Genomic DNA, 21,930 nt, shown 5'->3' with positions numbered 1-21,930 from the left:
TTACTATTTTACTAAAAATAGTAAAGGAAGGACATAAACTTCCCTCCAGACGTGGGTCTCCACAGTCTGGTGGTCTCGGTGGCCCGGGGATCCCTTCTGCCCCAGGTTTGGGTGGACAACCATTGTCTGTCTGGGGCTCTCAGCCACAGCAATAGGCAGGCACAGCGTGTTTTCATGGGGATCTTCTGCCAGGTGAGCTGCTTTATGAGCCTCAAAGAAGAACGTGGTTTGCAGGAACCAGCACTCAGAAATGAAAAGCTGCTTTGGAGGGGTTTTCGTCTCTCTGTGGAACTTGTGCAATAATGAACCTGGCTGACACCTTCATTAAAAGCCTGAGACCGGCATTAGCACCCAGGCTCTTCCGTGCCCGCTGGTGGGTGGATTTCAGCCCCAACGTAGGTTCCACGCACAGGTTCTCGTAGCTGTGTGGTCCCGTCTTCCCTTCAAAGCTGTTGAGTGTTTCTGAAGATTTTTGGAGCTTGTTTTCTTCTCTAATCGTGTTTTCTGGTTTGGGCTGCTTTAGGAGTTTTCCCTGCAGCGCCTGGACAGCCGGATGGACGACCGAGTCAACATCCTGGGCTTTTCCATTTTCAACCAGTCTCACGCTTTCTTTCAAGAGCTCGTCCAGAGCCTCAACCAGTCCTGGCAGGAGAACTGCGATCACGCTCCTTTTACCGGGCCAGCGGTAAGTAAAGTCCTTCACTAATTATTTAATCCAAGTAGCCTCTGTGCTAAGGAGCTTAGGCACAGCTCCAGGCTTGGATTGGCTCCATGGTTGTAGGTCTTGGTGAGATGATGCTCCAGGAATGGGAAGCATGAACCTTAGCTAAGGAGGTAGGAGAGGTATCAAGCTGTGACTTACGGGGAAGTCCTGATCTGGAGAATATTAAAGTGATCCTGAAAGACTCTGGTCACCCAAATGGACCTTGGGGCACCACATGGAGCTTTGGAAGGCTTGTCTGTACATGAATGGCTGTGCAGCTTGGAATTCAAGCCTAATCTTAATTTAAATTCTATTTTATTTAAGTGCAGGGGATGATGCAGCCCTGGTTGAGTGAAATTTGTCCCTGTGTGTTTTCCTCTAGGAAAAGAGGGAGTGTGGATGCAAACGGCTTAGGCAGGTGCCAAGGGGCTGTGTAGCCTTGTGTGCTCTAACTTCTCCCTGATAAGTGTGCAGATCAGCACTGGAACCTTCCCTAAAAACCCTTCATTACTGGGAAGGTTTGCAAAGCAGATTTGCCAAATTGGGGCCACAGGGAGCCACAGCTGGAGCTGGGGCAAGGGAAAGAGGAAATGTCAGCAGTGGAACCTTTTGCATCACTTTTAATGAACTCAGAGTCCTCTTGACAACCTGTGGCAGCTGTGTGCTGCTGAAAACGTCCTTATTATCACTAGAAAGTGATCTTAAGCGGGCAAAATACGGAGCTCCACGTCCTATTGGCTGCACGTGGAGTTCAGGCTCCATGGATTGTCTCTGCCATTGGAAAACTGGCAGGTCTCACCTCCTAGAGCGCATCTCTCTGCGTAAGAACGTCCCTCTTTAGTCCTGGGGAGCAAATATCTCATGCTAAAAAGGGAAAAGCAAGCTCAGCAGCTGGAAGTGACAGGAGGGAGGGTTCCTGTGAGCTGCAAACTCCCAGGGCTTGCTTGGTCGAGCTGAGAAAGCGTCTGAGGAAGGAGGAGGGAGCTGCTTGCTCTAACGCCATTCTCATTAATCACATCGCAAAGAAAGGAAATCAGAGAAAATCATTCAAATTACAGATGGCTAGATTAGGTAATTAGAAGTTAGGCTAAGACAGATGTTTGTAATTAAGTGTTTATGTCATTGAATAAAACCCAGATTGTCAAGTCTATTTCACAGGATTTTAATGGTTTTAATTCTTTGTGTTATGTTTGGGGGCAAAGATACACATAATAATGTTTTAGGAAGAAAAGGAAAAACACTAACTAGCCAAACCTGTTCATATTTCCCTAGAGATCAGTTCACTGTTACACGTGGCCTTCACATGGGAGATATCCTTAAATAACTAATAAAGTGGGATCTTCCACCTGACTCTGCTTAACCTGCTGTTAGTTAACAGGCAAATTGGCTTTTGGTGACATGGTGACAAAGCTGTGGTTTAAAATGTAGTAGTAGTGCGAGATTTTATAGGTGGCGTGAAGAAAGTTGAATGGAAATGTGATGTTCCTGAGGAAAATTGCAATAAAAAGTAAAATGAAAGAGGTACGTTGAGGGTATGGCAGGGACTTGTATTCGCTGCTACAAGGACTCGATCCTGTGCATCACAACCCACTCTGCAAACCCTAAATTGCTTGAAATCGTAAGGGGGCTGCCAGAAATCCTAACAAATTGTTCGAGGCTAAGGAGTAAAATATTCCAATCAATAATGTCAAATGCTTCGCTAAGATCTACAAGTCTCTTGCTAACCAGCTAATAAGAGATCATTAACTGCTCAGGGAAAATGGAAATGAAAACCCAGCAGGAGACAATTAAAAATGCTGGGCCAATGTTCTCATTTGGTATGAGATGGTGAACCTTCAGCGTTGTGTTTGCTCTCATAACATTTTCATTTGGTCAACTTGTATTTATGTGGTTCCTGAGTCAGGAAGGCATTTGCTAGTTGGATATGGCAACCTGAATGGGGTTCGGTCCACGGTTAAAATTAAATGTATGCTAAAGAGCTTCCTACTAAGAAAGGAACTTGTACTGAAGGCAACAAACAAAGGTAGGGAGAAGGGTCAAATGCAAGACTGACAGGTGCCAGTCAAGTTGAGTGGAAAGTCCTTGGTTACTGCTTGTGTAAGATGGATTCAATAAATCCATGCAGGAGAAATGTGACAGAGTAAATATGGGTTAGAAAAGTGAGGGGTTCCTGGTGCCATTAGAGCCGGTGTTTGGGGTTTTGCAAGCATGAGGCTGGAATCATGTCTTTTAACTTGTATTATAAGGTTTTGTGCTGCTTGTTAACTGCCTAATCCCAGGCCGTTGTGGTCGATGATCTTACCGCTGATCTGGGTCAGATCAAACAGGGTTAAGTCTGGCTCACTCTGCTGCAATTAGTAACGCAGTCGAAGCCAAAGGTTGGTTGGGATGATTGAACGGGGCGAGATTGTCCCTGCAGGGCCACTGACAGACGAGAATAAACCCAGTCAGGGTTTGGGGGGAGCAGGGGATGTGGATACTGCTCAAGCGCTCTAAGTCACAAACAAGGGAAAGGAGCCCTGGGCTAGAGACTTGAACCCCTTGCGGGAGCTGGCGTGGTAAAAGGATGCGGATGCTCTCAGAACTAACCATGAGGAAAATGTAGCCTTGATAGTAATGAGCTGCAACGGCTTAATTCCAGCAGGGCCAGGAGGTGACAGTAATCAGAAGTGAAATCTTAGTCACAACAGCAAACACGAGAGAGCAAATGGCTGATTATTAACCAGATAAAAATATTGGACCGGTTGTGCATGGGTGAAAAGCGTGGTTTGGGAGGCTTGGTGGACAAAGAAATCTGATTAAAGGTGGGAAGGAGAGGGGACGAGTCCTGTGATTCTGGACATTGCTTCAGCAATGCCATTACAGAGCAGGTCACAGCCAGCAGCAAACCGGAGGGACTGGATGGTCTCCATGGAGTCTGAAAACCAAGACGTAGTTGTATGAGAAGCAGATCTAGCAAAACCTCCTTTCCCATGGATCTGCCATCCATAGCAGTGGTAAGAACGGCTCTCTGAAGCAACACAGTCATCTTCCTTTCTGTGGGCACACGCACGTGACCTTTATTCTGCCCAGCCGCCTGTTTTGTTAGAACTTCACAATCTTCATGCTCTCAGGAGTGTTCCCCCCTGGCCATCGGATTGATCAGGGGTCATCAAAGATAGGAGGATGATAATGATAAAGATACCTTGAGGAACAAGCAAGCAGAGGCGCAGAAGGTAAGGAAGCAAGCAAGCAAAGAAGATGAGAAACGTAACATACAGGGAGCGGGACTGGGGCTGGCAATGGGACTACACTTGCCCCGGTGGTGCCTGTGCAGGCACAGCAGTTCAGACGTGCAAGTGCTTATGTTCTCCCTGCCCTCAGATGGGTGCAGTTTTGCTGGAGCAGAATGTCCTACATGGAGGCCAAGGATTGTGCTCCTTGCTGATCCCCGCTGAGGTTGCGGATGGAGCACTCTCTTCAAGCTCCATTTTTGCCTTCCATTCTCAGCGTTTTTCATCCCTTTCCCCACAGCTCTCCTCCGCCCTGCTGTTCGATGCCGTGTATGCCGTGGTGACCGCCGTGCAGGAGCTGAACCGGAGCCAGGAGATCGGGGTGAAGCCGCTGTCCTGTGGGTCTGCCCAGATCTGGCAGCACGGCACCAGCCTGATGAACTACCTGAGAATGGTGAGAAGGGACTGAAGTTTGCTGGTGTGTTATAGGAGGGAGCGCTCGTCACTGCTGGAAGCGAAAGGCGTGTATGTACATGCTGGTGCTGGCGCAGCTCTCGAGCACAGCGTCGGTCTGTTTGAAGGTAGAACTGGGAATGAAAAGAAAGGAGATCTGAGGGCTGGTTTGTCACCGGCCTTGGAACGACACAAAACTCTCAATTTTTCAGGCTTTGCTGCGGAAAAAATGGAATTCAGTGATTTCTATTTTTTTTTAAGTATGATTTGAGCTCTGTTTCGAGCGAACTTGAGTTGATATAAGGTCATGCAATACAATTGCTTAGAGCACAGTGGCAAGAGGTGAGTTTCCCTGTGAAGAGGTTTGAGGTTCTTTGAACTCAAAAGTGTGATTGCTGGAACTGATCAAGTTTAGTTCTGATTTCAGACCTAGTTCTGATTTCAGACCCTGAAATTTCAGCCTTGTGAAACAGTTGGAGTTTGTCAAAGTGATTCCTCAGAGCTGGGCTTGACCATGCAGAAGAAACATGTTTTCTGAGTCTGTTCGGGGTGCAATGGTCATGAGATGCAGTGCAATAGCACGTAATGGTTTGTGGAGGAATCCCCAGCTAGCGATTTGGTACGAGTAAGTAAGGGAATGAGCCGTTATGGCTTATTGATGCGTTTTGTAGACGTGATGAATAACTGTGACCTCCATTAAACCTGTGAGCAGTTGATGGGGCGACTCGTATTGTGTGTCGGTCAGGAATTGTAGCATGTTGGCCTCTGCTTGTGCACCAAATTTGGCAAAGGCTTAACAGTGATGGACTAAGCATGCAAATGGTGCCTTGAATAGTGCCCCAAAAAATTATGATGTTTTTTATTTTCCTCCTAGATGATGGCACAAGAGACAGAACAGTTTGTGACTGGTTAGGAAGTACAAATGCTGACTGCCTGTCATCCTCCTAGACAATGTGTGTATATGTATATATATCTATATATAGATATATATCTCAACTACCCGAGAGGAGGTTGTAGCATGGAGGGTGTTGGTCTCTTCTCCCAAGTAACAAGTGATATAATGAGAGGAAATGGCCTCGAGCTGCACCAGGGGAGGTTCAGATTTGATATTAGGAAAAAATCATTCACAGAAAGTGTTGTCGGGCATTGGAACAGGCTGCCCAGGGCAGTGGTGCAGTCACCATCCCTGGAGGGGTTTCAACGGTTCTTAGGAACGTGGTTTAGTGCTGGAGTCAGGTTATGGTTGGACTCGATGATCCTGAGGGTCTCTTCCAACCAAAATGATTCTACGACGACACGGTGAAAAGCTGGTGTCTTTTCCAACCTAAACGATTCCATGACTCCATGATTCCAACTCATTCTCTCTTGGACAGGTAGAATTGGAAGGTCTCACCGGCCACATCGAGTTCAACAGCAAAGGTCAGCGATCCAACTACGCCCTGAAGATCCTGCAGCACACGCGCAGCGGCTTCCGACAGGTACGTCACGAGAGCTCTCGCCGGGCCTGGGTTGGCAAACACAGCGCGTTTACTTGATCAAGGACGTGTCTTGAGATAATTTAGAGTTGACTTAATGTATCAGGCCCTGGAGGTGGTGACGTTAGAGCCAGCATCTGTCCTGTCACAGTAACCCTCCTGTGCAGGAGATAATTCAGGTCATAAACCATGTGCTAGATACAAGCTCATGCTCCATAAGCTTTTGTTCTTAAGCTTATGGAAACACATGTACTCAAAGCTGTTTGTATGGGGGAAAAATGGGATAATTTCCCATGAAATGGGCCAAAGTAGAAGGTACTTATGTACCTTTCCGAACAACTGCTTTTAGGAGGGAAAACAAAGGGGGCATTCCCATGTTCTCCACTGTCTCTCCCCAGCCTGGTGCACAGAAGCAAGTACGAGATAATTCACCTCCTGGTTTATGGTGCGTGTTCCTCTGTAATGGGTTTGCTGAGCTCAAATTCTCATTTGCTTTTTGTCTCAGTGCTCGTAGATTCCTCGTGGTGTTAGTCCCTTTTCTGCTTGTTCTTTGTGTCCAGGTGGTATTTTCTGGCTTCAGCTGAGGTTAAGAATAATCATTTGGGGCCACAGATATCAAACTCTTGAGATTATGTGACACAAGCCCAAGAAATTTGGGGTTTCCTGGTAAATCCAAACCTCATTCTGGAAAAAAATGGAAGTCCCAGCAAACAGATTTTCTTCTGCCTTATTTCCCTGCCCTTTTCTCAGCGATCGCCACTTCTCCTCGATGCTGGCAGAGAACAAAAGCTGTTGTATCTCACCCCACAGCAACAGAGCATTTTGGCGTTGGGGAATCTCTCCTGGTCGGGCAGCAGTGAATTTTAGCCTTGGCAAGGATGCTGCCTGCCAGTTCTTACCTGTCAAGCAACAGCTCGGCTTTGATGCCGCCTTTAGCTGCGCGAGCGGGGATCAGGATGGCATCTTCCCCACAGTCAGATCTCTCATAGCACCAATGCCCTTTTAATATTTCCCAAACCCATCATACGCTGAGCAAAAGTGACAGATCCAAGCCCGTCTGCATTAATAAGAGCGTGCATTCGGGAAGAAAACGCTGTAAACCTCGCTAGGACAGCTCTGGTTTTGATGTGTTTAAACGTGGCAGGGACTTCACATGAAACACACAGGTCCTCTTGGAGCAATGATTTGCAGCGAGCTCTGAGTGCAGCCTGATCCGCCCTGAGACAAAAGCCTCAGCTCTTCCCCGCAGACCCGGGCTGACAGCAAACCTTTTTTGACCTGTTGCACACAACGGCTCGGGAAGAAAGCAGCTTGGCGTTTCAGAGGCACCCGGGAAAGCTGCGCTGGGACTGAGCTTTGCGCATTTCCCATCAGAGGGTGGTGAGAAGTCCCTTCCTGATCGTGCCCACTCCTCTCAGTCACTGCCAAGAGAAAATCAAGACAATTGAGGTAAACAGTATTCCTTGAAAATAAAGCAAGCTGTTTCAGAACGAATATTAGGCCTTGGTACTTATTTTAAAAATGTTTTTTAAGCTTCAATGCTTGTTTGCTGCCACCCTTATCTACAGGCATGCTGAATAAAGCTATAGCTAAATGGAAAGTTAAATGTACTCACAAGGTGTTAATGTCTCCATCTTATTATTTTCAGTCTCTCAGAAAAAGCAAAAGTAACTACAAATAGCGCTGTGCCAGAAACTGGTTTCTTGACCAACAGCGTTGCTATAGCATGCAAAGAACTGGTGCATTCTAACGTGGTCACGGCTTTTGACGACAAGAGGCTTTGTATTTGGATATGGCACGTCATTTGGTCCATGTGGAAACAAGTTTGAATGTTAAATATTTTCTGATGCTTTGGAGTTACTGTTGCTCTTCCCATTTTCTTTAGGGCAACACATGGCTCATGGCAATACTGTACAGGTCTAAAACCTCTTTACAGAACATAGTCTGGTGTGCGACGAGTTGCGTGCTGTTGTGCTATAGATGGTTATTTTCTTCTCAGCAACGTGGCTTCTTGTAATAAAAATGACTAAATAAATAATTAGAAATAATTTAATTAAGCCCGCTGTGAGGGGATGGGGTAAGGAACAGAAATTCACATCCTGGAAACAATCTTGTTCCCAAGGGTTGTATGAACTGATCTGCTCAGGCTCTTGTTTGAAACACTCGTGTTCACTCCTTATTTTTAATCAAGCTCACGCTCTCTGCCCGTTTCTCTCTTTCTCTCTGCTCCTCTCTCTCCTTCCATCCATCAAAGCTGCTGGGACTTCCAGCTCATCAGCTTCGATAGAGGAGTCACCAAATTTTGAAGCTGATCCAGCCAGCAAACAAATTAGAGGCACTTAGATTTTCTAACTCGCTGTTGCTTTTGGGCAAGGAGAGACAGGGCTTTTTGACATCCAATTTTTAATACATTTATGTAACGCACCAAACGTGTCTTTGCCTGATTTAGCTTAACTAGTGGAAATTTTTCCCCAGCCATATGAGAGCTGCTCTCCGTTCATAGGATGCGCGATAAAGCACAGACTCATTAATGTGTTGGTGATCCATATATCTGACAAGGACTGAGCTTGTAAATGTCATCTTTTTTTTTATATTTTCCCTTTCTTTGCCCCTTTAAAAAATATTGCAGCACACCCCTCTGGTTTCAGCGCAGTTATCTGCAGTAAACCAAGAGCTGAGGTCTGGCAGCTTAGCAGCAGGAGGGAGTGAAGAGGGGCTGTGATTGATACAGCCCAAGGAAGGTGAGAGGAGAGGTGGGGAAACTGCTGTCACGTTGTCCCCATCTCTGCCTGTGACCTCGTGCTCTTGCCTGGTCCGAGGCGCAGCCAATTAGTTGCCACTTAGCTAAATGCTTTGCTGGTGTCCCGAGACAGAGCAGTGGAAGTGACGAGGGTGTCTAATTGGCATGTTGATGAGATACGGATGAGTTACCAGCTGATAGCTCTGAGACCCTCCGCAATCCCCGCTGCATCAAACCTTTTTAACTTAGAAGCGGCTAATCAGTCTCGATAGAGCTTGTTCCTCTTTAGCTGTTACCTCCAGCAAGAGTTCAGGGACAGATCCTGCCAAGAGCTGAATGTATTTGCCCCCCAGGACACAGCGAGCTCGGTGCGTGTCACCACCAGGTCCTGCCTGGGCCAGGCCAGGTGTCAGTCATGTCGTCTGAAGCGACCACACCTGGAATCTTGTGTCCAGTTGTGGCCCCTCAGTTCCAGCAGGACAGGGAACTGCTGGAGAGAGTCCAGCGCAGCCACCAAGATGCTGGAGGGAGTGGAGCATCTCCCGTGTGAGGAAAGGCTGAGGGAGCTGGGGCTCTGGAGCTGGACAAGAGGAGACTGAGGGGGGACTCATTCCTGGGGATCAAGATGGAAAGGGGGAGTGTCAGGAGGATGGAGCCAGGCTCTTCTGGTGACAACCAGTGACAGGACAAGGGGCAATGGGTGCAAACTGGAACACAGGAGGTTCCAGTGAAAGAGGAGAAGCAACTTGTTGGGGTGAGGGTGGCAGAGCCTGGCCCAGGCTGCCCAGGGGGTTGTGGAGTCTCCTTCTGTGCAGACATTCCAACCCGCCTGGACACCTTCCTGTGTAACCTCATCTGGGTGTTCCTGCTCCATGGGGGGATTGCACTGCATGAGCTTTCCAGGGCCCTTCAACCCCTGACACTCTGGGATTTTGTGACCTCTTGGGGGTTGCTGCGTGGTTTCGGGTGGGTTGAGTGCGTGTCTCCTGTTTGTACAGGTGTTAACGGTGTTTTCTGTGTTCCATGCTGACTTCTGTGCAGGAAGCTTCTCCTGCTTGCCTTGCTGGCATCAGTCTTGCGGTTCTGTCCTTCAGAAGTGCCAACTCCATGGCAGAGCTGTGCAGTGTCCTGAGTGCTTTCTCTCATTTGTTTTATGCCCTTTCCCTCACTGGATGCCCCTCAGTTCCCTCCTCTTCAGGCCAATGAGGGCACCATGTACCAAGTACCTACTTAATTCTATCTTGCCCTGGCACAGTCTTTTTCCAAAAGCAGACTTGATGAGAAATGATAGCTTTTTGCAGTCATTCCTTTTCCTGGCGACACAGAGGAAGGTGAGGTGATGAGCCCAGTCTGTAGGACAGTGCTAATCAGAGCCCGGAAGGTACCTGGGTTCATTGCAGTGGTGCTCCCCTGCCTGTTTTATGACACTTGTATTCAGAGCTGGCTTTACCTTAATTTTTACCTGGGGTGTGGGGGTGGGAAGTGCCTCTGAAGCTTATGGAGAGGTCTTGCTGTGTCATCTCTCCCCGCCATCGGCTGCCGTGCAGGCCTGCGGGGCACCGAGCAGAAGACTTCATTAAAATCATTAGCTTGAGTGGTATTTTGTCATCGCGCGCCACAAGAAAGCCCAGGCGTCGTTAACGTGGCTGCGTCTGAACGGAGGAGCTGAAGGACTGAACAGCGAACTGGGGAGGCCTCACTCGCGTGGCGTTAGCCGCTGGTGATTTTCTACAGAGATGCGAAATCTTTAAGTGCCATCGATCCGAACAACGCCTTTTGCAGAGCAGCTAATTGAGAGACCTTGCCTGCCCGTGGGGATGGGGCAGTGTCACCAGCAATGACACTTCCTTGCTCGCCCAAGGCTCTTTGGGCTGGTTCGCACTGCAACTGTGAGTGTTTTCTCCCTGCCTATAACAAGGACATGTAACAAGACAGACCTGCCTGGAGACGAGGACGTGAATGGAACTGTTTCCACCCAGGCTATGAGGGCATAGAATCCTGCAGAGGTAGCGAGCTCCGGCTTGCAACCAGGTGGTTGCGTCGCCCTTGCTGCTCTTCTGGGAAAGGTATATGCCACCACTTCAGCTCCTCTGATCATTAGAAACGCTCTTCTAATCTTCAGCCTGTTTATTTCTGGCTGGTTTATATCTGTTTATTTTTGTGCCAACGCTATCACTTCAGCTTCAAAAGCTGTTCTACCTCTTTGCTATGGGCCTCCTCCACCTGGTGTATTTATACAGACCAATCACATCCACTACTAAAAAATCCCAAATCCTATACACTCAAGTCCTAGTCCAGAGCCTTAACAACAGGATCTTCTTATCCATGTCCGTGTAGAGCATCTGATTGTTTTCTAACACGTTTTGCAGATGAACATGTTTTCTGTTTTTCAGAGGCTCTTTATATGTAGATAGAGATGATTAAAATCACCTTGACATCCATCTTGCAGGAGAGGGAGAGATCTGAGGATGCCAGACTTCTTTGGACACATTACACTTTAAAAACAGTCTGAGGAGTTAATTGCTGGCTTTGTCGTACTGCAAGGGGGACAATGGTGAGCTGGAACGAGTCAGGATGGGGTGGAAGAACCCCAAACACAGGAGTTTTTGGCTTTGGTGCTGTGCTAAAAGCAAGGTCAAACCCACTGCGCTGCCAGAGCAGGCAGTCAATTAGTCTCAGTATGCCAGCAGGGGAGGGACAAATTTGAGAACAGCGAGGGCTGTTAAAATTAAAGTTAATCTGTCACTAATCTCTGGTTGTGAAACGTGGGAGAAGAAAAAATTAGGCAATGTTTATGACTGATCGCTCACTTGGAGAGGCAATCGCCGCAGAGGGTCTGTTGTTCAGCAATCACAGCAAGACTCAAGCACCTTTGTGCGGAGAGCGGAGATAAATCCATCCCGTCACGCCGATGCAGACCCTGTACAGGCCACTTACAGCTGCGCTTCAAGGACTCCTTGTCCACAAAGTACATGGTAAACCTCCCAGTTTTGGACTGTTGTTCCCAGAGATGAGTCCTGCGCTACGTGATGCTACGAGCTTGATGGTAGTTAAGCCACTACAAGCTGTCAAGAGAACGGGTTGCCCAAGATCTGCTCCAACATATTGTCATTGTGCTCCATCTCCCCGTCTGTCAGGTGAGGCTAATACCCCCAGCCCCTTCTCCTGTTGGCGAGGAGCCTCTGAGCATGGAGTTCCAAGCACATTCAGAGGTCCTTGCCATGGAAGGGACTTTTAGGAGGGTGAGAAGGGTCTGGGCTGGCAGTTCACATGAATAATTTCCGAATGACTCCTCGGCTTTCCCTGCCTGCTTTCCTTCTGCAGAGCCATTGAGTGTGAGCCGTCCTGTTCACACTTCCTGCTGCTCCTCATATGTAATGATGAGGAGACCAGATTTGGGACGCCTCACAGGTTGGACACTTTTGTAATGGCTTCTTGGGCTGGATTTGCACCAACAGCAACCAACAGAGAAGGAAAGACCTGGCCCTTTCCTCAACGTCTGGAGTGATTCAGTCTGCTGACGGCAGCAGAGCTGAAGTTTCAGGTCGCATTTGGCTTGGATGCACAAGCTGGGAAGTGACTCTGAAGTCCTGGAGCCATCCGTCATGCCAGAGGCAAAGCACTGCCAAGAAAAGCTACTGAGTGCACGGAGTCAGTCCTGGGGCGGTGTAGATCAGCGTGCCTCCCATTCATTTCCCCGGCAGTGCACCCGCCTGGCCTGGAGCTCCGCGTCGCCTTCCACCCACCTCTTTGAACATAATAAGATTACTCTTTGACGGAAGAGAAATGAATTTGTTCCTACCACCCTGACAACCGTGGCACAGTGAGAGGATAACCTGCCTTAGACCTGCCTGAGACGGCTCCTGTCAGCGAGAGGGAGCTGGAAATGGCTTTGCTCTGGCACTATGGCTATGGAGGAGCCCTGAAGACACCCCTGTGTGTTGGGGTCACCCACTACCTTTTAGGGTCACAGCAGCTCACTTCAGTGGTGTCAGAGGACTCAGGAATCCAGCACACAGAGGGCTGGGACCTGGTATGGCAGAAGAGAAGCTTTGCAGGAGAAAAAGGAGAGAGAAGGTGTCTCGGAGTGAGGTGGCCTCCCTCAGCCACCGGTCTACCCATGAGAAAACACACAGGCTCTTTTAGGGAGCGTAAGAGAGCGAGAGCCTAATTTGCATGCTCTGAACAAGCTGCTGGAGGTGCTGATCTCTCTGCCCAGAGCTCTGAGGGAGGGAGATTAGGCTCTTGAAGTTAAAATTAGGTTTTGTTGAATATTCCTCCCCCCGGCTGAAGGCAGCGGCTGGTCGTGTTGCATCACAGCTGAGTCACGATGTCCTCCCAAGCGCCGGGGCACTGCTACCCCCCACCGGCGCTGGGAATTAGGTTTGCTGCAGCCACAGCCATGCTCGGATGGGTGAATTAGGCCGTCCATGGAGCTGTTGGCTGCGATGAGCCTGAATCAAAGGGTTTGGAGGTGCTTAATCATAGTAGTTGGCATCCATTACAGATAGAGGAGTTGAGTCACGGTGCAGCACCGCTGAGAACGTGGCTTTGTTTCACCACCTGCTGCCAAGGTGGAGCTGGAAGGTGTCTGCCCCTTGTCAACACTGCTGCTCTGGGCTTGCAATGGAAGCTGCGATGCTCTGATGCTCCCCATGAAGTGGCGTTTTCCTCCGAGGAACTCACAGTGCCTGTACCAACCTTTGACTAATGGCAGTGACACTCACAGTAAGAGGTTTTGCTCACTTTCGGGCAGCCTTTGAACAAAGTTTTCAGCATTGTAACGCAGGTAGGGGTGTGCTGGGGCCGGGCGCCAGCGGGTTAATCTCTGTGCCATCCCGTTGCGGGGTGCGTTGTAAAGGTAATGGAGCATTCCTAAAGACCTCTTCCAGGGCCAGCTCGATGGTTGTCACTCACCAGAGCCATATGGCGGGTGTGTGCAGTAATTTGCCCTGTAAAATCCCTTATTGTGCTGTTTATCTCTCCAGATCGGCCACTGGCACGTTTCTGAAGGACTCAGCATGGACAACAGGATCTTCTCCTCCAACATATCAGACAGTCTGTTCAACACCACCCTCATTGTCACCACCATCCTGGTAAGTGAGGGGGTCACCTACAGTTCCCGTTAGCTCCTCGCCAGCCCAGCGCTTAGGGGTGTCAATCAGCTAGAATATTATTCCCTCTTCCTGCCCCCTTGGCCCCCAGCATGCAGCATTGCACACTGATTTCATAAAGAACAGCCGATCAAATCTCTAATTACAGCACTGAGGACAATTCATGACAGTGTAATTAAACTCAAGTTGATGTTTCATATGGAAATGATATTTGATGAGTTCAGAAGCAGCTGGGGAGAGGACTGGGATTGGGATAAGTTGCCATTTTACATTCATCTCTGAACGATGTTCTTGTTTTACGTACAGCTGGTAAGTTGGAAGGCCAGTTGTCCCTTCTACCCATAACATTACTGAAATTGGCCAAGATGGGTAGAACTTGTGTGAACCAAGACTTCAAATCTACAGGCACCCCATCCGTATTCAACAAATTCTCCTTCTGGATGCTGCCCGTCCCGTGATTATCTCTTATAAGTTACCTTATATCTCTTTCCTGCAAGTAACTTTAAACATCAGAAGCCAACTTGAGCTTCTTTCCTACGCTGATAAAGAACACTGCTCGGTTTCCCAGCAGTCTGCCGTTAATTAGTCCGACTAATTGGTAGCACATGCTGAGCGAGTAGATGGTTAATTTTCCTTAGTACAAAAGGTGGCAAAGAAATAAAGTCTTACATCGGGCGATAACTTTTCTGCTTTGTTTTCTTTCATTCTCTTTTGGTTTTGTCCACTGGAACTTCTCACATAAACCTGCATGTATGCATGAAATTGTAATCGTTGCCAGCATCCCATAAAGTGGCTCCTGTCCAGGGCAGCGGGATCAATTATTTTTCTCGGAGGTTATGTATGCGGTGCTGTTAATTTTACAAATGAATTACAAGAAGAAAGAAGGGAGCATGTCTGATGGATCGTTATTGATGAAAGAATTTATTTTGCCCAGTAATGTGAGGAGGCAAGGATGCAGTTGTATTGGTTTTGGTGCTCAACTTGGAGGCTGAGACAGAGGGGTTTGTGTTCTCCTGTGTGAAATGACTTTAATGTCTCCCTGGTCGAGGGGGATATATCGGGATGGGAGGTTGGTTTGGCTGCCCCTTATGAGGGTTTTGGCCATGCCGGTGCTGCCCCGTGCTCGACGCCGCGCTGCTGGGACGCCTCGGCTAAGATGGGAATGACAGCTGCCCAGTTTCACTGCAGGAAAACCCTTACTTAATGCTGAAGTGGAACCATCAGGAGCTGGAGGGCAACGACCGCTACGAGGGCTTCTGCGTGGACATGCTGAAGGAGCTGGCCGAGATCCTGCGTTTCAACTATAAGATCCACCTCGTTGGCGATGGTGTGTACGGAGTCCCCGAGGCGAATGGCACATGGACAGGGATGGTCGGGGAGCTGATTGCTCGGGTAAGTGAATTAGCTGCTCTTTTAAACTGTGCTCTGGCGGGACTTGGCAATGAAGAGCCCTGATGCTTTATTAAGCGCTCCAGGATGATAGGGATGGATGGAGGTTTTAGTCCATTTGTGGGGCTTTGACCAGAGCATCTCCATTTAATGTGTGCTCCCCGTGGCAAATGTATTTGTTGTGTTGATGTGACACGGAGGCTTGGGCTCTGAGGTCCCTGCGTAAGAGCTTGCTACAAAATGGATTATTTTTTGTTCCCAGTGGAAAAACTAATGAAAACTCGAAACAGGAACACACGCAGGCTCTGGCACGGGTTGGTAGAAGCTGAAGAAGACTTAAAAAACCCACACTGCTTGGGAGGGAAGAAAGTAAGAATCACATTTCTACCCAGCAAAGTTTTGGCAGATCCAGCTGAGCTCCTTGACTTTGAGTATTGTTTGTGGAGACAACTGTATTTTTTGTTTGCTTGAAGCGCGTGGAGTGCGATCTTTTCGTGGTATTGTTGCACAGCAGCTAGGCTGAAAGCTGAATGCTTTTCTGGGTTTGACAACACCTCTGCATACCTGTGTGCTCAGTCAGCCGCTACCCCCTCCCTGCTCTTTGTTTTCCTCCTTCCCCGGGGATCCTGAAGCTTAACTACAGTTCAGGAAATGCTCTGAGATCCCTAGTAAAATAGGCTTAGCCAAAGCTAACGTTAAGACTGACGTTGTTTAAACCAATAGTTCCTTGCTCGCTGATTTCTACCCTGCCATGTTATTACCTGTGAGAACCCAGTGACAGTTTCTCAGCTGGTGGGAAATCCGTGCTGAGGTGTATTTGTGATAATCCACACCACGGTGAGTGAGGAGCCCCTGAGCCACCCCGTCATTATCCTCACAACAGTGGCACGTCCCTCCTGCAAAGCGGAGGAACGAGGGCCCGAATCCGCCCCCTGCAGCTCCAGGGCTCCTGCTGAAGCTTCTCATCCCGGCTGTGGGAGATGAGCAACCTCTCTGAAAGATCCCAGAATGTGAGGGGTTGAAGGGCCCTGGAAAGCTCACCCAGTGCAATCCCCCCATGGAGCAGGAACACCCAGATGAGGTTACACAGGAAGGTGTCCAGGCGGGTTGGAATGTCTGCACAGAAGGAGACTCCACAGGGCAGCCTGGGCCAGGCTCTGCCACCCTCACCCCAACAAGTTGCTTCTCCTCTTTCAGTGGAACCTCCTGTGTTCCAGTTTGCACCCATTGCCCCTTGTCCTGTCACTGGTTGTCACCCACAAGAGCCTGGCTCCATCCTCCTGACACTCGCCCTTTACGTTGGAGAGTTGGGCGGAGAAAAATTTAATGAAATACAACAAGAGCAAGTGTAGAGTCTTGAATCTGGGCAGGAACAACCCCAGGTTCCAGTGTAAGTTGGGGAACGACCTGTGAGAGATCAGCGTAGGGAAAGGGGAGCTGGGGGTCCTGGTGAAAGCAGGATGACCATGAGCCAGCACTGTTTAGTTCAGATACTATCAGGATATACTTGGGGAACATATATATATATATATATATATATATATATATATATACACACACACACACACACATATATATACACATACATACATGTATGTGTATATATATATATAATATATATATACAGCCATACCAACCTGAGAATGCCTGATCTTGTCTGATCTCGGAAGCTAAGCAGGGTCAGGCCCGGTCAGTACTTGGATGGGAGACCAGTTGGGAATACCGGGTGCTGTGGGCTGAGCCAGCACTGGGCCCTTGTGGCCAGGAAGCCAATGGTACCTGGGGTGGGTTAGAAGGGGGTGGTCAGTAGGTCAGAGAGGTTCTCCTGCCCCTCTGCTCTGCCCTGGGGAGACCACACCTGGAATCTTGTGTCCAGTTGTGGCCCCTCAGTTCCAGCAGGACAGGGAACTGGACAAGAGGAAACTGAGGGGCGACTCATTCCTGGGGATCAATATATAAAGGGTGAGTGTCTTCTAAAGAGCCTTCTGCACAATTGTTTGCAAATGCTCTGGGCTATTAACATAGTTTTTATGCATATCTTTGTGTGTATGTGTATACACACACACAATTAAGTTCTGCAAGGTTTCTTTTGGGAGGCAAGAAGGAAGGTGCAGAGAGCAGCGTGTGATCTACGCAAACAAAGGAAGGGAACAGCCGTTGAGTTTTTGGCCTACTAACCTCGGCAGTGCCTCTCTGTTAAATGGGAGCTTCTGGAGGGATGTTTTTCTGTAGAGATAAGTGTTTTAACTTCAGCTTCACATGGAAACTATTTGTTTCTTTTGCAGCTTGAGCCTTATTTAGGAGGATTGTGACTTCTGTTTCAGCAGGGCAGAGCTGGCAAAGCCTGTGTGAAGCTGAATCAAAAATTGAAGAGAAAAAGCTTTCTCTGATTTGCTCTTTCTAGGCACTTTAGAGTTTTTTTAATGGTTTCAGCAAGGCTTTGATCAGTCCCAGGGCCTTTGGCTCAGGTCAGCCGGGGCAGATCTGCCCATGTTGTGTTCAGGGCTGCTGGGGACGTTGCTTTCTGAGGTCATTTCAGAGCCCAAGGGGGTTTGTTCTCGGTTCCAGCCCCTTGTTTTGTACCCAAAACAGAAGCTCAGCATCTATCTCTTCACGCAATGCTGTATTATTGTAGGAAATGGATTCCTTCTTGACCCTGATCAGCTGTCAGACAGTGAGGTTTGACCCACATGCACTTAGTGTGCAGGACCAGAGGGTGGGAAAATTATCCAGCTCCATGCAATACCTTGCCAGTGCTTTTTTTGTCTTCGTTATCCCCCCGTGGCACCGAATCTCCTCAGAGCGACTATAGGCTGTATGGGAAAAGTGTTTCATTTTATTGCTTCTAAATTAATCAGCTATTGATTTATTCCTAAGTGCTGAAAATTCCATTACAGCTAATTGTGCGCTGTGATATGATTGAGAAGGATGCTATATAAACATAAATTTGCTGTTGACCCAAATTCACCAGACCTACTCAAAAAACTAAATGAAATGCTAAAGAAGAGGGGGACTGGGATGGTTCGAGGGGTTAGTGGATGAGCTGTAGAGACTCTTGTGTCCAGGTCAGCAGACTCAGCATCAGATCAGGAAACCTGCACCTTGTGATCAGCTGATGGAGATCTGGCTGGTGAGAAATCACTTGCAAGGGCTCAAGCCCGTTCCTAGTGAAAGATGCCACAAATTCAGAAAACGCTGAGCTAATTGGTCCCTCTGTGCATGCAGAGCAGGGAGACAAACACCCTGCGCATCCCCTGTGCGAGCAATGGGGTGAAGCCGCTCTCCGGTCCCTGTCAGCCCGTCCGGCTCCGGCACAGACAGTTGCCATCCCTAGCAGTCCGCCTGACACCGTACACGCGTGCTACCTGTAACAAGCAAACGAGCAGGAGCAGCAAATCTTCCCATCTCCTAATTTTTGGTGTTTCAGCCTTAGGGAGCAATAGGGCTGGAAGAATTACGTCTCGCTCCTTCCTGCTGCAGTACAGTCTCCGGGTCAGAGTCCCTGATGGTTGCCTGCTCTTCCCTTTCTCATTCTCTCCAGCACACCCTGGAGCTGAAATGAATCCTGTAGTCTGATACAAGCCAACGGATGTATTTTTAAGGCAACGTGACAGCTTTCTCCTTGTTCTGTTTCACTTGCTGTGTCAGTAGCATCGGCTCCCTTGCTCCTCCCTGAGGAGACGGGCTCATGTCTAAAAGATGCCTCAGCAACAGTTCCTGAACGTCCCCATCTCAGGAAAGCCCCTGAGAGCAGAGCTGAGCTCAGGAGAGGTGCTGTGCTTCGGTTTTGTTAGGAAGCTGTATTGGGAGGAACCAGATGCTGCAGTTTTGCTGCCAGACCTCTGAGAAGGCTCCCTGTGATGCAGCAGGGATCAGCACCCTGTCTGTCGGGTACCAGCAGGAGGTGACGGTCCCTTCTGCACAGGACCTGGTCTGCTCACCTGTGACAGGGTGCAGGGGATGGGACGGATGCAGCAGCCCCGGGGGGAGTGTGCTGAGTGTGTTTTGTGTGTTTTGTGCAGCTTGCATCAGCTGCCCAGGCTTCTTTCAGGTCTGTATTCACATGTGGTGATGGTAACACGGCAGATCTGTGAGTCTTTCCAGGGCAAGCATACCTGGTGCTGCAATAGAAGGCACAGAGTGAGGAGCAGGTCGCTGGGGACAGCAAGCTCCTTTCTGCACAGGATCATTTGCGGAGTGAGATTCTGTGCAATAACGCTGGATCTTTGTTATCTCTGCCAGCGGTTTGAAGCTGGTTGGGACCAGTGGTGGTCAGAGCTCTTTTTAAAGTGAAGGAGACGTAGTTGTTCATCTCATGGCCTTGGGAGGAGCAAGAACAAGAACTGAAAGGACGTTGAAACTTTGGGGTGATGGTTCTTCCGTATTTCTTGCTGGTAACCAAGTGGTGCTGTACAATCCCCCTCCCTTCAACTGCTCCAAAGACGGGGAATAGCAGGAAGGGGAAAGGAGGGAGAAGATACTTGAAAGCTGGCAGCGTCCTGCTCTCCGCTCGGCGGTGGGTGTTCAGTGAGGAAAGCTGCGCGTGGGTGAAGGAAAGGAGGGGGAGTCTGTTTGCACGCTATCGCGCTGGCAAGTGTGACATGGGGGGAGTGAGGGGGAGTGGGGAAGCGAGGGAGCGTGGGCTGGCGAGCAAACGCAGCGAGGGGATGGGCAGCGGCGTTTGCACCGCGCTGCTGGTGCTGCCAAAGTCGCACACAAACCCACGGCTGTGCTGGAAGCCGGTTGGGTTCTGTGGCAGCTTAGGGTCCCAGTTCTTGGTGCTTTACCTGAACTGGCTTTTGCCACTGGCACAGGGAACACCTGGCACAGCCCTTTTCCTCCCACCCCTAGAGACAGTCCGTGGGTGAAGGCAGGCTCGGGGGTGACATCTGCACCGGTGCTGGTCATCCCATCCCTCATTGTGGCTTAAATAGAGGGCTGCAGCCTCCAGGGCTTTCAGGCTGTCGCTTTTCATATGGCAGAATTTGTACACATCCTTAAAAAAAAACCCCAAAACCAAACAGCAATTCGAGTGACCCTCCTTATAAATGCAAGAATATGCATCCGAGCTCACAACCTGGCTGCCGCTCGCTCCTGGGGGAGGAGCTGCACAACCCGAAATAGCTCCTGTCAGCTCAGCTGGGCAGCTGGAGCAGAAGCAATGTGTACATTGATCCGGCGGCCGAGCCGTACCCGTCGTGCCGTGGGACAGATCTGCAGATGCAGAGAGATTGCTCTGTCATTGCTGCTGCCCGGGCGAGCAGGTTGCAGCCAAACCGCCGTGCAGTGGCTGCTGCTCGTTTTGCAGAGTTGCGCAGAGTAGCAGAGGTTGGAGGGGACCTCTGGAGTCACCCTTGCTTAAAGCAGGGTCACCTCCTGCCAGGTGTTTAGTGCAAGGTTTACAGGGGAACAAGCATCTGCATCATGCCTTGTGCTCCCAGAGCTGCCCTTTGAGCTGGTTTTCCCTCTGTTTGACACAGAGACAGCCCCAAACCCTTACACCCCTTGGACTTCCTCATTGTGTTTTGTTTCCATAGCTTGACAAGGGGTGGTGCAGGTCAAGAGAGGTTCTCCTGCCCCTCTGCTCTGCCCTGGGGAGACCACACCTGGAATCTTGTGTCCAGTTGTGGCCCCTCAGTTCCAGCAGGACAGGGAACTGCTGGAGAGAGTCCAGCGCAGCCACCAAGATGCTGAAGGGAGTGGAGCATCTCCCGTGTGAGGAAAGGCTGAGGGAGCTGGGGCTCTGGAGCTGGACAAGAGGAGACTGAGGGGGGACTCATTCCTGGGGATCAAGATGGAAAGGGGGAGTGTCAGGAGGATGGAGCCAGGCTCTTGTGGGTGACAACCAGGGACAGGACAAGGGGCAATGGGTGCAAACTGGAACACAGGAGGTTCCAGTGAAAGAGGAGAAGCAACTTGTTGGGGGTGAGGGTGGCAGAGCCTGGCCCAGGCTGCCCAGGGGGTTGTGGAGTCTCCTTCTGTGCAGACATTCCAACCCGCCTGGACACCTTCCTGTGTAACCTCATCTGGGTGTTCCTGCTCCATGGGGGGATTGCACTGCATGAGCTTTCCAGGGCACATCCAACCACTGACATTCCGTGGGATGTTCTGCCCGGGCTGGGCTGACGTCAGGCCCCATTCATCACCATTAGCGCCCAGATGAGCCTTGTCAGCATCCACAGCGAGGAGGCGGCTGCCTCCTCCGGACTGGCAGTCCCTGCAATTTACTTCTTAAGGATGCTTAATTGTTGTTCCTCTTCAGGAGCCCAGCTCAGCCCCCGTGTTTAACACCCTTTCCAGTGGCAGCGCGAGCCTGTCTGCTCATGCAGGCAGATCCACGGTTAATGCCAGGTATGGTGGTGGCAGCTCATGCTTTTATCTCAGACACCAGCCCACCTGGGTTTCCTCTCACCTAGCAAGAGTTTGGCCTTGTTTGAGCAGCGTTTTGTTAAAGAAGTGCCTGTCTCTACTCCCAAAGTGCTCTGGGTCTTTTCCTAAGCCTATTTCATGCTGATATTTATAGACGCAAGTGTGCTGGAAGGATGAAAATGACACAGTGTTGGCCCCTCTTCCCCCCATCCTTTATCTCCTGTTTCCCCTTTCCCCGGGGCCCAGCTGCGGACAGAGCGCAGAAGCACAAAGCAAAATCATTTTCTTCCCCAGTGCATGATTCAGCCTATAAAATGCCAACTCCCACCCGTTTTGAGGAGGGGAGGGCTGGTGAGCGCTCAGGTTTCCAGAGCTCCCCTGTAACTAAGATACACTGACCTCAGTGCATCACACCAAGTTTTGTGAACATCAGGAGGCAAAGTCGAAAGCATGAAATGGATGATATTCAGGCAGA

General features: G+C 49.5%; 1 protein-coding gene and 1 pseudogene across 8 annotated transcripts in view; both read left to right on the top strand.

The window, feature by feature from the left end:
* GRIK4 (glutamate ionotropic receptor kainate type subunit 4) overlaps positions 1 to 21,930 on the top strand; it is a 193,314-nt gene that overhangs the window by 131,798 nt on the left and 39,586 nt on the right. For all 8 annotated transcript variants that reach the window (XR_010467842.1, NM_001315521.1, XM_065040011.1 and 5 more), the window contains 5 exon segments: positions 524 to 685; positions 4,217 to 4,369; positions 5,742 to 5,846; positions 13,572 to 13,679; positions 14,886 to 15,089. Coding sequence is in view for 7 of the 8 variants with exons in the window: in NM_001315521.1 (NP_001302450.1) it covers positions 524 to 685; positions 4,217 to 4,369; positions 5,742 to 5,846; positions 13,572 to 13,679; positions 14,886 to 15,089 (732 nt within the window). In the remaining variant the exon portion in view is untranslated.
* On the top strand, positions 16,706 to 16,824 carry LOC135576314 (5S ribosomal RNA; annotated as a pseudogene).

The sequence above is a fragment of the Columba livia genome, chromosome 24 (assembly GCF_036013475.1).
Source record: "Columba livia isolate bColLiv1 breed racing homer chromosome 24, bColLiv1.pat.W.v2, whole genome shotgun sequence".
Lineage (NCBI taxonomy): Eukaryota > Metazoa > Chordata > Aves > Columbiformes > Columbidae > Columba > Columba livia.
This window is presented reverse-complemented; position numbering and strand designations above follow the sequence as displayed.